The following is a 14781-nucleotide window of genomic DNA, read 5'->3' as shown; positions in this document are numbered from 1 at the left end:
ATTTAGATAGATTTCATTTCCTGACTCGTGCTATAATCAGTATTTAGTAGTGATAACCCTTATAAATATATACCAGCTGTTTTAGTATCTAGATGTCTCTCATGTCATGTAGGTAATAACTAATAACGGTCTCAGGGACAAGATTTAATTTATATATTTTTTTCCTCTAGAATTTATTTTCTATGTTGAAAATTTGGATTTTTGTCAATTCCACTAGTTATTTGTTATTCATTTAACCTTGAAAGTTGTAGTTTGAATTTGGAGTTGTTGCTTGATTTCGAGAGTTTTAACAGTTACGGTTAATTGTCTTACTACCTATATGGATTTTTTGCAGTATTATATGTAACTTACGGCACTTATTGTGAGCAGTGAGGTAAAATCCATTTACACAATTGTTTTTTGTTGAATTCTTCTTAGTTCAAATCACTTTTCTTGAATTTGAGTGACTGACTATTTGTTCGGTCATTTATTTTATTACTGCAATTTGTTTCACTTGGATAACACTTACACTTCTTTATTGTATCTAACTTAAGAATTTAGACTATATTTTACTTGAGTTTTATCAGTATTTTATTTTTAAATGTAAAAATACTACGGAGCGGATTTTGACGTAACGGTCGTAACGTACTTTTTTTTCATAGTATCGGAGCTACAATTTTAGGGATTGTTAAGTCGCGCGGAATAGTTTGAAGTGTGATAGAAATTTGAAATGAATTTCATTGTAAAATGGTTAGTGATTGTTAGACGATTGGTGTAGGTTGTTTGTGATTGTTCTTAGTTGTTTTAATCTGTTATAGATGTTCCATTTGTGTAGTTTTCAGATGTCTAACTGCATGCCATGGCGAAATGCTTTGCTTTGTTTTGAAAATAATTAAGAGTTGTTTTTTTGATTCAATTTTCGTAAGTGCTCAGAACTACTGCATTTTTTATAATACAGTTAAGTTTTTTAATCAACAGATCAACGCATATTCTTATGAATCAGTTCAGTTGTGTCAGCGTGATATTGGTCAACATACATTCATACAGACGGACAGACGAAAAATTTGAAGTACATAACTAATTAGGTCAAGTAAATATTTTTTTTTATCTTTTCATATATTATGGTTGCATTATGCTTATTATTTTGCTGCAGGGGTCAAGAGTTTGTGTGACGTTTTTCATAATATACTGCCTACTGTAATTGTGAATAAGTTTCAATTATCATCATACAGTAAGAGCGCGCTATCCATACCAAAGTCAAAAACATCGCGTCACAATGCGTTTACTAACGTATAGTACAATTGCATGATTTATAAAATTAAAAATGTTTCATTAGTTACTACATTATCATAATTTGCAATGACCTCGAACATGTTGATATAATAGCATAATAGAACCGCCTATAGATAACGTTGCTAGTAATGACACACCGCTTCCTGTTTTTCTATTAATTAATATCGGTATATTTTAATTTATAAGACATTTATGTAGAGAAACAATGACATTGTTGAAAGTGTTGAAGAATGATAATTATGTAGTAATGTATGTTATTGTATTCGTGAGTTTCCCAGGGTTCTATTTTTGGTCCTTTGCTCTATTTTATATAGAGAAAAGTTATTCGGTAATTTTTTAATTAAACACTGCTAATAAATCATTTAAATAATAACTTAAATACAATTTTATCATAAGATTGAAAAGGAGATTGTTAATGAATTCTTTAAATGAATTTCAATAAAATAAAAAATTATAAAATAGTTATTGTTGATCAGTTTGTTTCATTGTTCCTTAATTACTTGCTTTATGTGATTGTAAATAATCTCACAGATAACCTTATCAGATAGGTAGATAATATGTTTTATAAGCGGTCAAGCTACGAAACATTGTATGATAAATATATTTAAAGTGAGGAGAAATAAGAATGCCAATGTCAATAACGCAGAAATTGATTGTTATTGAATATCTTTATGCTAATAAATTCATTATCTGAGAATTAATATATATCTTATATTTAAATTCCAAATGGCTGTAGTCGCAACGGAAATGTTTTCCACGCTAACTTTCAAAACATTATCGTGTTTATAAAGAAGCTCGAAATCATGTTTAACACAATATTTTCTACAAACATATCAAGGTTCCAACAATTCTAAATGTAGGTATGTGGTTATTCATGCATTTCGAAAAGTAACTAAGTAGCAACATCGTTATTAAATTTTAAATTTTCATAGATAACGACTTTGTCTATTTTTTAAGCATTTTTAACCGACTTCAAAAAAAAGGAGGAGGTTATCAATTCGGCCGGTATATTTTTTTTTTTTTTTTTATGTATGTACACCGATTACTCCGAGGTTTCTGAACCGATTTACGTGATTCTTTTTTTGTTCGATGCAGGATGGTGTCGAATTGGTCCCATAAAAATTTTATTCGAATAGGCCCAGTAGTTTTTATTTTATGAGCATTTTTGTCTGTAGGTATTTGTAAATTTTGCAAGTGCAAGTTTGAAGTCGGTTGTTTTTAACGCAGTTATCACTTGTGTCTGTTCAATATTTCGGAAAATATACAAAAAGATTAAAAATATCTCAGACTCGTTGTTCTGTTTCATGATGTTAATTTATCACGTAATGTTTATACGTGCTGCACTTTGGATTCATACATTAATCTATTAAAAGATGATTAAACGGTGTGGCCTTTACTGCGCACTTTTCTTCAGTCATCGATAGAATTATTGTTATTGCATATGAAATGTCGATTTCTAAATGGACGCAAGCGTGAACACGTATTGGGTATTATTAAATAGTCAATACCTTGATTAAATTCCTTTAACGTTATTGCATGAAACGAAACTAGATAAAAAAAGTATAGAAGTTCCAACGATTTACGGCATAATATTTTAAACACAACGGTCTTTTTAGTTTGATTATCTCAATGGAAATATTAACAAAAATTACTAAAGGTTTACTTGGAGATTTTTAAATATTTCTAAGGTATCATAAGGCAAAAATTAAAAGCAAAATTATCCAGAAATGTACGAAGACCATAAGAGGAGTTCCGTGTAGACAGGTGCAGTATACAATCTGTTTCACTGAGCAGTTTTCATAATACGTAAAATTTGGCGACTCAGGTTTCATGTTCTGCCAGACCTAGGTTTTGTTAGTCTATACCAGAAATCGAACTTATGATCATTCGGTTCTAAGCGTAATGTTAAGGGGGCGGTCAACGAATATCCGAAGGCTGATTTATATCAAACCTAGTAAGTAACTGATTTATTTATTGTTTGTTTTATTCCTTATTTCCAGGTTCGTAGCGTGCACTCCAAAGATGAGCAAATCGCTCTGGCGCCTCAGCTGGCGGTTGCTTCGTCAGTTACACGGGTTCATGTACTCAGCTCACGATCGTTCTGAAGTCGCAAGGGTGTACTATAAACTGACCATGGATAGAGATGACCATCGGTTGGATAAGAGGTTAGTAGAATTAATTCAGGAGAGTTGTGAGATATTTATTAAAGAAGATTTTGAAATATTAATGTGTTGCTCAAGTAACTAATTGTTTTTTGGAAATTGTCTCGGGAAGTGGTAATTCAACTGTTTTTCAGTAAGCCAGAATTTTGTCAGGTCTTCGTTGTTACGTTATTTTATCAAATTGGAAAGACAAATCAAAATCAAACGGAAAAGTTACCATTATCTCTTGTACTTTCAAATGTATTATTGAGTGCAAATAAAAGATTGTTCCAAGAAATTTCAATCTTTCTATTGCGTTTGTAATACGCATAATTTGTTTTTGAAAGTCACTTTGTTTTGGTCTTTCTTACCTACTTATAAAATGCGCATAATTTCCAAATTGATTATAATCTTAGTCCATCGGAGTCCGGGTTGACGTATTCACAATGTTCGATGTGAAATCTAATCTATTGACCTTCGCTTGTCAGATAACCTTATCTATATTAATTGCATCGATATCTGGAACTGATTATTGTATATTAATATGATAATTTCGTAAGAAATTCAAATTGGATGCTAAGCTGATACGATTTGACTGATTAATAAAGCAAGTAAAGAAACCAGGTATCATTATTCGAAAAGAAAATCTTATTTATTAAAGGCCTTTTTTCCCATGAATGGAACTGTTCCAAATATATTTTTTGTATATAAGCCTCTCGTAAGCGGCCCTTTTATCGTTCCAAGAAAACATAAGCCTTGCCTTTTAGCTAGCTTATAAAAGTATAATACAGTCGTTCAAGTATTCTTCGCACCATCGTGAAAAGGCGACTGAAAAGAGAGAAATTAAAATAATTATCTGACTCATCATCATGACAAAAGAAACTTCATTTATGATAAAACAAAACTTAAATCAAATCGTAAATACCCTCATTTATAATCAGTCTATAGATTAGATATTTCTATTAGCAACAAAAATCACATTACATAAGTTCACCTACTATGAATTTCTAGAACAATAGATGTACAAAATGTAAGAAATTATCGTAATCTTATATCGATGCCGGAATAGTGCTGTTATGTGACATTGAAATATATGACTTATATCATAACCTTAAGATGGAAAGTTTATTGACACGTTTTTATCATATAATCATGTCGTTAACTTCAAACGACCTTTTTGTCTAACTTAGCGGTCATCAAATGTACCTACTCCCGGAACTGTAGGTATTGTGCGATAGAAATTAATAATGCCGGAAAATGTATTTATGTATGGCATTGGTGTTCTAACTGATAGTTAAGAGTTGGTTTAGACTCTAAACTTTAGAGGGTATATGAGCTTTTTCTTACATTCCATGTTTCCTGGTATTCAGTTAAAAATGGTTTTTCTGTTGCATTAGACATTGATCTTGAAATACCTACCATTAAGGTTTTTTTTAAGTATATTTTTTGTACATGTTGACTTTTTTGCTAAAATATAGTCAAATTTAATCATGTTTTAATTAAAATTGTGTCAACTTTGGCACAAATTACAGTGGTATCTTTGTTTTTGCAAAAGTTCCCTGATTACATTTGTTTCCTGTATTATTTGATAAAAAATTCACTGTTGTTTTATTTACATTTTGAAGCTTATCATTCAGTTGCGTATTAAACGTATTAATTTTTTTCTGCGAATTTGTGAAATTATCAGGTTTTGGTCATATTATTATTTGATAACTTTAAACCACTTGAGTAGATACCCTTCAAACCTAACTTTTAATAGGATCAAAGCGATTAACTAAAAATAAACTCTTCATTCTTTAACTAACGTATTTCTGATTGTTTTAAATTTCCCCTAGGAATTACAAAAAGAGGTCGCTCTTTTTGGTTGTATGTCTTATAATCCAGCTAACTCTCAGTATCTATGTTTTAAAAATTTTGTTCTGTTTACGATAAAAGTCTTCTAATCATCTATCAGTTACAATCTAATAAAACTAAAACTACGCAACAGATTTTGATGCGGTTTTTTGAATAGATAGAGTTAATCAAGGGGAAGATTTTAATATACAGGGTTACTTGTAAAACACCAGCAACCTCGCAGGACAAGATAGCTAACATCATAAGTAACAACATTTGTTCTACGACTTTTGATAATTTGTTAGATTTTATTTTCATACAAAAATAAATATTCATTTAATTTTCCGTTTGAATATTATAAACTCTACGCGCATTCCGAAATTTACGTAAACAAGAAGCGAACGGGAGGGGAAAGGGGGCGTCGCATCGTCCTTTCGATAATGAATAGAACATAGACTTACAAATGTTAGGAGAGTACTATAAAAGCTTAAAAAATCATTTAAAAATAATTTATTGCGTTATGCCAAAAGTCGTAGATCAAATGTTGTTACTTAAGATGTTAGCTATCTTGTCCTGCGAGGTTGCCGGTGTTTTACAAATAACCCTGTATATAACTTATTAGGTTTTAGACAAAGCGGGCGAAGCCGCGGGAAAGCTAGTATATAATAAACAATTATATTGTGATTACATCATTTTAGTCCATAATCCATATCTCTCGATCAGTACCTATTATCCGTGAATATCTCAGATATCCTTCACATCTCCAGCACACAGCATTGACGTCACCCACAGCTGTTAACAAGCAGATAGCATGACACAATTACGACAATCAAATAATTGTGCGCAAATGATAACTTATCACTTTCGTTGTTGTTTGAAAGCTGTTGGGCTATTTGACTGCTAATTAGTACGAATAAATTGATTTCATTGGTCGTTGGGTGCTTTATTGTTCAATGTTTAAGTATTAGTCATGAACTACAGTAATATTATTTTCAATGCTGTTTAGGAAATCTGTTTAATGTACACTAGCTATCCACCCGCAGCTTCGCACGCGCAGTCAAAAAAAACCGCATAGTTCCCGTGGGATTTCCGGGATAAAACCTATACTATTTCCCGGGGTAAAAAGTAGCCTTTGTCCTTTCTCGGGTATCAAAATATCTCTATACCAAATTTCATGCAAATTGGTTCAGTAGTTAAGGCGTGATTGAGTAACAGACAGACAGACAGAGTTACTTTCGCATTTATAATATTATATAGTTTAGTATTAATAAGTTACTTTGTTTATTAGATTTGGTCTTTCAAATTTGATTGATAACACTGGTCTGCAAAGAAATCCTCCTTTGAATAAAAATATGATAAACATGGAGATCTTAACATGCTGAATCTAGATCTGCTTTCAGTTTTTTTGTATCACGTCTAAATTTTTTTTTATTGTCGTTTTTAAATACCTCTAAATTCTGTATTGTTTAGTAGTCTCTCTTGCAATAATGCTATTTTATTCGGTCTTTATGATATTTTTCATCACAAAAATGACTTGAATTTATAAAACTAGAACGATATCTACTGAAGACATTATTTTTACACTAATTTGAAGGGAATTTATGGGCTTCCGTAGTTCTCATCATGACTCCGCTGCGCTCAGTTCAAAGTAAAGTTTTAAGGTGACGGTTGATGATTTTATCCTAATAATTTGGTAAAATTTTTATATTGTACTGATATATTGATGAAAATTTGTAAATAATTTCAACCATAAAGCAAAATTGAATCACGTGTTATGAATTTTTAAACGACGCAACATCGAAAGCGCGAGTCTTCAGTGTGGTCTCTAGGGAATGCAAATGCGGGAGCCTAGATAAGAATTAAATTATGAAATTAAGCAGACTAAAGCTGTAAAAAGAGTATCCGGTGACCACTATGAAACATTTCACCAGAAGTTTGAGAGGAGATACGGAAAAGCTAACTGAAAATATAGTAAAATATAGATAATAAGTTGGCAGCAAAGATTGATGATTTTACTTGATCGATTCGTCGCGAAACTCCTTATAAAATATTAAAAGAAAAGAAAACTACTAATTGAAACAATGTATATAATGTGTAATTATATTATCTTATAGTTTTTAATAGTTTTCTTGACATTATTTGTAATATTCAAACCTAATTATTAAAATAACGATGTATTCTTAGAACAAAAAATGTGATTCTTTCTAATTAAACTACAAAAAATCTAGACCTGATACAAATTTTTTAAAACTTAATTTCTGTTCAGAAGTATCACTTCTATAATAATCTTGTGCAAAAATAAGAAGGAGCGCGAAAAAAAATTTTTTTGCAGACCAGTGTAATTTAAATTAACACAATTGTGAATTGTCTCCTTCACAAAATACAAATGAACATTTCCTTTCAGAAAGTAAACATAAATATAATTTTATCGAAGTTAATATTGTTGCTGTTTGTTTATTTCTCACGAGGATTTGAATGACACAAACAATGAGATAACAGTATTGTGTCGGTACACGTGACTGCTTTTGTGATGAACTTTATAAAATACAAATGTTATTGTGTTTAATGGGTCTTTCATTTATATTTGTGAAATTCAGAGCAGACAAATTGTTACTCTGTATAATACTCATAATGTGCCATATAAATTCATATTAAAATAGATAGTAATTGATAAAGGATAACTTTCTTATATTTATCAGATTTTAATTGCATTTATCTCAACAAGCCTTTAGGAAATATAACAACTGAATAGTACAATCTTAACTTAGTTTTACGTATATGTCTGCTTGTAATTTGAGGAATTTTCTAAGCAAACTGAACTTATCGTTTTGATATAAGTACCTGGCGAGCCAGTGAAGCCGAAAGTATCTTTGGTTCATTCCTTAAATTTTTCCTAATTTTACAGCCATATAGCTTGAAACTTTCGGCTTCACTGGCTCGCCAGGTACTTATATGAAAACGATAAGTTCAGTTTGCTTAGAAAATTCCTCAAACGAAGATGATTTCTAGATCCTATATTATATCACCACCTATTTTTATTTATCAAGCAAAAGGAAACTAATTTTTTTTTTTGTCAAAAAATACTTCCAGTAAGGTCTACCTTATTTCAGTAGCATAAGTAATATTTTATTTTATCCCAAATTTCTAGTATAAAAATTACATTTGTTCCAGACGTGCAAGCGAACTGTGCGTGACGTACGGCGACGTGCCCGCAGACGCGGATACGTTCGAACACATACTCAATGTGACCAATCATAATGATGCTCTACTTGCTTATTATTACCTCGATGGCGATAATAAGGTGAGTTATTTATATTGTTTTTCAGGTATAAAGGAAGTTAAAATTGCGAAGGTATTCCACTTGGTGAGATAATAGCTTTTTACTGATGTAAATGGTATAGGTACTTAGTACAATGGTCGTTCGTACAAACCTTTCATTTCGCTGGAATACTTTGCCAATTACTGCTTTTTTTTATATATGATATAGGATAGCAAACGAGCAGACGCGTCGCCTGGTGTTAAGCGATAGCATGCTCGACTCCCACTCTCAAGCTTTGTACTGCTTGTAATATTTGTGTAATCTTATATGTAATCTTTGCGTTTCGGTAGATGATTCCTATAGAAAACCCATCTAAATATAACTCAAATTATCTTATTAGTTGGTAAAGAAAATCGATGTTGAAACAGATGTGGATGAAATCAGTCTCCTATCACTATAAATTTATAAAGAATAGAAAAAATTCGATCTGCACGAGGCGGGACTCGAACCCGCATCCTTTATAGAGCATTTGAATGTCATAAAACCAAAAATATCAATTTCAGTCTCCTATCACGTTAGAGAAACGAAACATAAAAAGTATTATAGACCCATGAAAACACGAGAATCCCATATAATAGGTACAATATAATATTTTCAAAGAGCGTTAAATAAACACTCGTTATCTCAACAAGATGACGTATATCGCACCACTGTCACTTCATAACCTATGACTTTGATATCGATGTGTTTGTTTTGCAATTTTTCGATTATATATCTTGCTCGTTTATTGGTAGATGCTGTTTGAAATAAATCGATAGAGATACGCTTGTAACGCTAACGTTATTTATATGTTTGATAAAAGTATGCCTTTCCTTGTGTAGGTATAAGAAAAAAAAGATTGAAGTAAATCTGGTCAAAATGTAAATGAGACATAAAAACACCAGTATTCAAAAACAAAAGAAATCATAAAGAGCGGTAAAAAATATTAAAATAGCTACCCTATAAAAACTGTGAAATTTCCTATTGTTAACTCGGTTAATATTTTGAGTAAAAAAATTGGTTGTCTGTAAAGTCGGTTTACTAACGATAGTTGAACGTGACAACGATTGTCCTTCTTTGTCGCTCATTCCGCGCTCTCGCTTGCACTGGAACGCCTCAGAGCGAGGTAACGCCGCATGAGCCATGGTTTTTCGTGCGTGCAGCCGGCTCTATCGAATTATAAGACGTTGTCACGTCAAAAAGAATCTTAATTTTCATAAAGTACGGACAACACTTTCCTATATTATGTAAATACGAGTTGCGAAATTAATATATTCTGTTAACTTCAACGAGCAAAAAAATTATAATATAATAACTATGATGTCATGTTATATTTGTTTATATTTTACTACATGTTTTATTTTAAGCGTGAGAATTTTAATTACAATTAATTGCTTTTCACACCGAGATAAAGTTATTTACGAAACCTTTTATGCGCCAATTAATAACATTTCTACAAATACGTAAACACGTGTTATTGTTTCATTTTTAAACATTCTGCGTAAATTTTAACTTCATTTTTGTACAATAGCAAAGAATATTTGAGTGCAAACATATCGGGAAATTTAAGAAAATCATAAAATAAAGAATTCTTACTGCACTTTTCATACATTTACATATCAACGCCTTTAGATAAAACAAAGTAAGCAGCCATAGGATTTCCGACAACCAACACAAGTCAGGAAAGCTAACTTTTGTATTAGCACTCTAAAACGTGTACAATTCATCTATCTATAGTTTGTTTGTTTGAAGGCGCTAATCTCAGGAACTACTGGTCCGATTTGTAAAATTATTTCGGTGTTGGATAGCCCATTTATAGAGTATAGGCTATATATCATCACGCTAAGACGAACAGAAGCGGAGCTACGCGGGTGAAACCGCGATCCGCGAAGCGCATTATAAAGCTATGCTTTCAAGCCACACCTCCGCCCGTCGGAGTGGGGAGCGTGAGGTTTCTTCGTTACGGAATTTCCCGATTCGGTCCCCGCGCTCAAGGCCCGCGATAGAAGCTATGCAATAGCTTAAAAATTAATAAAATTCCCCAGATGAAAATGACAGAAATATATGACGTCACCGACGCGGACACGGACGCGGTGCAGTCGCCCGCAGAGCGAGACCTCAACCATCAGCTGCAGTTCGATAACGATTGGTCCGGAGAGCTCATTGCGGATGGTATGTTACTATAGAATAATTAAATAAGTACCCTTTTTCTTCCATAAATCCTATGGAAGAATGTGGAAAGCTCTATTCTGTCTAATTATTCCACTAATTCTAATTTCCCTTAACCGAGCTGCCCTTTTCCATCTTCTTAAATATTACATGTGTATAATAACGACGATATAATAACGATGTGTAAATAACACAAAAACCCTCTATCAATCCTGTTCTAAAACCTATACCTAATATCACTATGCTATTATTCCTATCAATCCTCCCCTGTAATAATCACACATACTCAGTTTCGCAAAAATGTTACTTTTCTATTAACTCAACTCAAACTCAAATGAAAAATGGAAAATTCCCTTTTCCTTAGTTCTCTTGTTTTTAATTATTATAATGACTCATTACCTTTGCAGATGAAGCAGACATAGACATAGAAGAGCTAGACCGCAACATATTCTCCGACCCGGAAAGCGAATGGACCCGCCGTAAGTCCTACTCCATTGATTCCAGCAGCGATGGCGATCAGCCGGAGTCCGATCGACCAATCACGTTCATGCATGCGGAGTAACAGCCAATCAGAAGCAAGCAAGCGGATGAATGGCCAATCACAATAAAGCAAGTGGAGAAACGACCAATCACAGTCATGTAAGGAGAATAACTGCCAATTATAGAACACACGGGTGTTTGTCGACCAATTACAGTCTAGCAAGCGGAATAACGACCAATCACAATCATGTAAGCAGAATAATTGCCAACTATACAGTACGAGAAGCCCAAGAAGCTTATATCTAATACACTGGAGATTTCGGTATGAACATTTGACGTGTAACAAGAAAATTGTTGTGTTTTATCACTTTCACACCTAACTTGGTATTGCCACTGTTAATACGAAGTTTTCCCAAGGCTACTATGTATGCCGTAATATTCTGTGCAAAAGGTTAGTTTTTGTACATGAGTTTGTTGATAAATTGCCAACAACGTCATTCAGAAGCATTGTTGGATGAGACAATTATTATTTATGCTAAATAAAATAAGTATCTGGACCAATTATTAAAAAGCGATACTCCCTGATTATGGGTAGTTACCATAATAAAATTGTAGCAACTCTCACTTTGACAATATGGCATAAGTGTCAAAAAAATTGCGTCGCTTCGAATATTTAAGTTAATATTGTTGCGTATTTAATAAATATTTTCCGAATATAAATAATTTATTGCATTGTGAAAAATTGCAGAAGTGTTTGGACACCAAATTCTTTCATAGAATTTCACAGGCAAGTGCATATTTACGTTATTTACAATATTCCTCAATACTCCTGCATTTACCTGTTTAGAATCATTTCAATGGCAAAAATTGTAAAATTTTGCATCATTTTAGAAAGCAGTCATGTTAAATTTGTTATTTTCCTAATACTTTATCATTTTTCAACAAGTTTTCAATAAACAAAATTAACAAGTAAGGTAACCATGATGACGAGTTTTTATGGATGATGAAGAGAATATATTGTAATAACAATATTATGATGAAATTTAGAACACTATTTTCAAGATTTTTCTAATAATGAAACAACACTCGACATCGGTATTGCACTCACATGTAGTTATAAGATTGTTCGTTTTTACATTGAAATTTATACTTTTTTAACTTACCTCATATTTTTTGTTTTAGGTATTTCAGCTTTCCAAAAAGTAAAATAAAAAGAAATATATGTGCCCATCAAGGGTAAAATTACTGAGGATTACGACCCAGAAAAAAATACCTTTTGAAAAATAAACTTTGTAAAGTTAGCTGAAATTTGTGCAAGGCGTTTATTATAAACAGTTTTTCTTTGATGATTTTGGCTTGAAATTGACCCGTCGAAGCAACGCGTTTAAAAAGAAGATCTGAGTAGCTTACAATTTGGTAAACAGCATCTGATGCAAAACACAACTTTCCTCTATTTACAAAGGATGTTAATGCTATATATCGGTTCATATCCAGGCTTTGTAGCCAAGAGTTATTTAAAACTATCATTCTATACCAATTAAAATTGTATGTACCTATAAAGTATGACCATTATATTATAATATAATTATACTGTTAAAAATATACCTATGTCGTTATTATTTATAGACCATGATTTTTAGTTTTTTCTATTTCGAAAAATCCTGAATATACAAACCAGTGTGAGCACCCACAGAAAGAGACAAAAAACAACACTGACGTCATTCAAGGTTATATTTTCTTGTGACAAGTCAATGGTCATAGTGCAATCTCCAGTGTATTAGATATAAGCTTCTTGGAGAAGCCACATGCAAGCTAAAAGAGACAAATAATTACAGAGACTGTGGGTTTTGTCGATTAATCAAAATAATGCAAAGTAATGTAAAGGGACCAATAATAATATTAATTGCTGTCAGGGAAAAATAAAATTCAAAATGTACGATTACGAAGCTTTAAAAAAATTGTTATTTAGTTGTTGTACTGGACTTTTAGCTCCTGTTCCTTTTCCTTCTACTCTAAAAGTTTGTTGAATTTTAGTTCGGTTAACGGAATCGGAAACGTGACACGTTATTATTTAGGGTCTCAATGTATTTGCTTGTTTAATTGATCAATAAATAATTTTAATGGATTGATCCATTAAAATAATTTATACAAAAATATAGTTCATTAACAAGTTTTTATCACAATTTTCGCGCTTTAATACAGTTTGAATAAAATAAGAAAAACAGTTTTGTTAAGTATCGAAATTTTCATTTCAACTACCCTTTGAGAACTGTGTACCTGAAATTAAGCAAAGCTTAAAAAATAGTTACCTGCAATAAGGGAACTCAAAAAAATAATTGTTAAAATATAAAAAAACAAGTATTTATTTTTTACAATTATTTAATAGGATATGTAAGTAAAAGTGTATTGTGATACTTTGGTTTTAAGAATTAATTTCTTTATTTGTATATATGTATTTTAATTTTCATGACTTTTTATGGCAAATCATTAAAATGTAGTCTTACAAATCGTCGTTTGATTTCCATAGTGTTGTTTCTTTCGCACTTATCACTTATAAGAGCGATAGACAAGGATAGCGCTATATAAAATCGAATTTCTTAAAGCAGTTTTGTGGCAGTGTTATTTCGAAATAATATTCAATCGTAAAGAGGTTTAAGTCTCCGTTATGTTTGAAATTCTAAATACAAGCTGAACATGAAAAAGTTATTTTTCCTAGTAGTTATCATTTTTCTCATCTTTCCATTCCAACCTACAAAATTTTCATTCAATTTTTCAATGTATTTCATTTCCTTGTGTTTTTACTATAATGTTTCCATCTAGTGTTGTTTTACTTTTTAGTTGCTTTATTATTCAATTAAAACTTTAAACATTACGATGCGATTGTACCTATTAAATCTATACATATAATAAAATCGTAGGAAAGTCAAAACTGTACATTGAATATTTTTTTAAAAGAATACATAATCCATGATCTATAATCGATATAGAAGCCAAAAACATAGTTTTTAGAATTTTTGTCTGTTTGTCTGTTTGTCGGTTTGTCTGTTTGTCTGTTTGTCTGTATGTTTGTCCGAGCTAATCTCGAAAAGTACCGCATAGATTGACTTCAAATTTTGCATGAATATTACTAACAGGTCGGGTGAGGCTTTTATATACACATTATCATGCTATCACCTCCGGGGGAGGAGCTGTGAACCTTTATTTTTCTAACGTATTCCGTGTATTACACAGCGTACAATCTAAAGACTCATGTTTAAATGTTGTTTTTGGGTAAGCCACGCTATTATCTAGCTTTACACTATAAAAACTACGTCATTTACGTAATTTTGGCAGAGAAACAGTTTAATGAATCTTAGTAGTATAAAGACAAATATGAAACAGCGCCATCTATGAGACTTCATTAAAATCAAATCAATTTACATATTTAACGCTTCTTGCAAATTTATAATTAAGAATTAAATAATATGATGTTGGTGGGGTTTTTAATTGTACTTATTTATTTAACTTTTTAACCCATGTCTTCCCAGAGTCCACTTCAGGTGCTTATATTTTATGTGAATATACTAAATAAAATTTTACAAGTGAGGG

At 31.6% G+C, this 14781-nt stretch overlaps 1 protein-coding gene across 1 annotated transcript in view; it reads left to right on the top strand.

Moving 5' to 3' along the window:
• Positions 1-14781, top strand: part of LOC123691630 — a 40875-nt gene that overhangs the window by 16735 nt on the left and 9359 nt on the right. Inside the window, exons 7-10 of the mRNA XM_045636117.1 lie at positions 3273-3437; positions 8418-8547; positions 10590-10716; positions 11121-11252. Coding sequence (XP_045492073.1) covers positions 3273-3437; positions 8418-8547; positions 10590-10716; positions 11121-11252 — 554 coding nt within the window. The remainder of the gene's footprint in view (positions 1-3272; positions 3438-8417; positions 8548-10589; positions 10717-11120; positions 11253-14781) is intronic.

Source organism: Colias croceus, chromosome 5 (assembly GCF_905220415.1).
Source record: "Colias croceus chromosome 5, ilColCroc2.1".
NCBI lineage: Eukaryota > Metazoa > Arthropoda > Insecta > Lepidoptera > Pieridae > Colias > Colias croceus.
The sequence above is the reverse complement of the archived record's forward strand: the minus strand, read 5'-3'. Positions and strand labels throughout refer to the sequence as shown.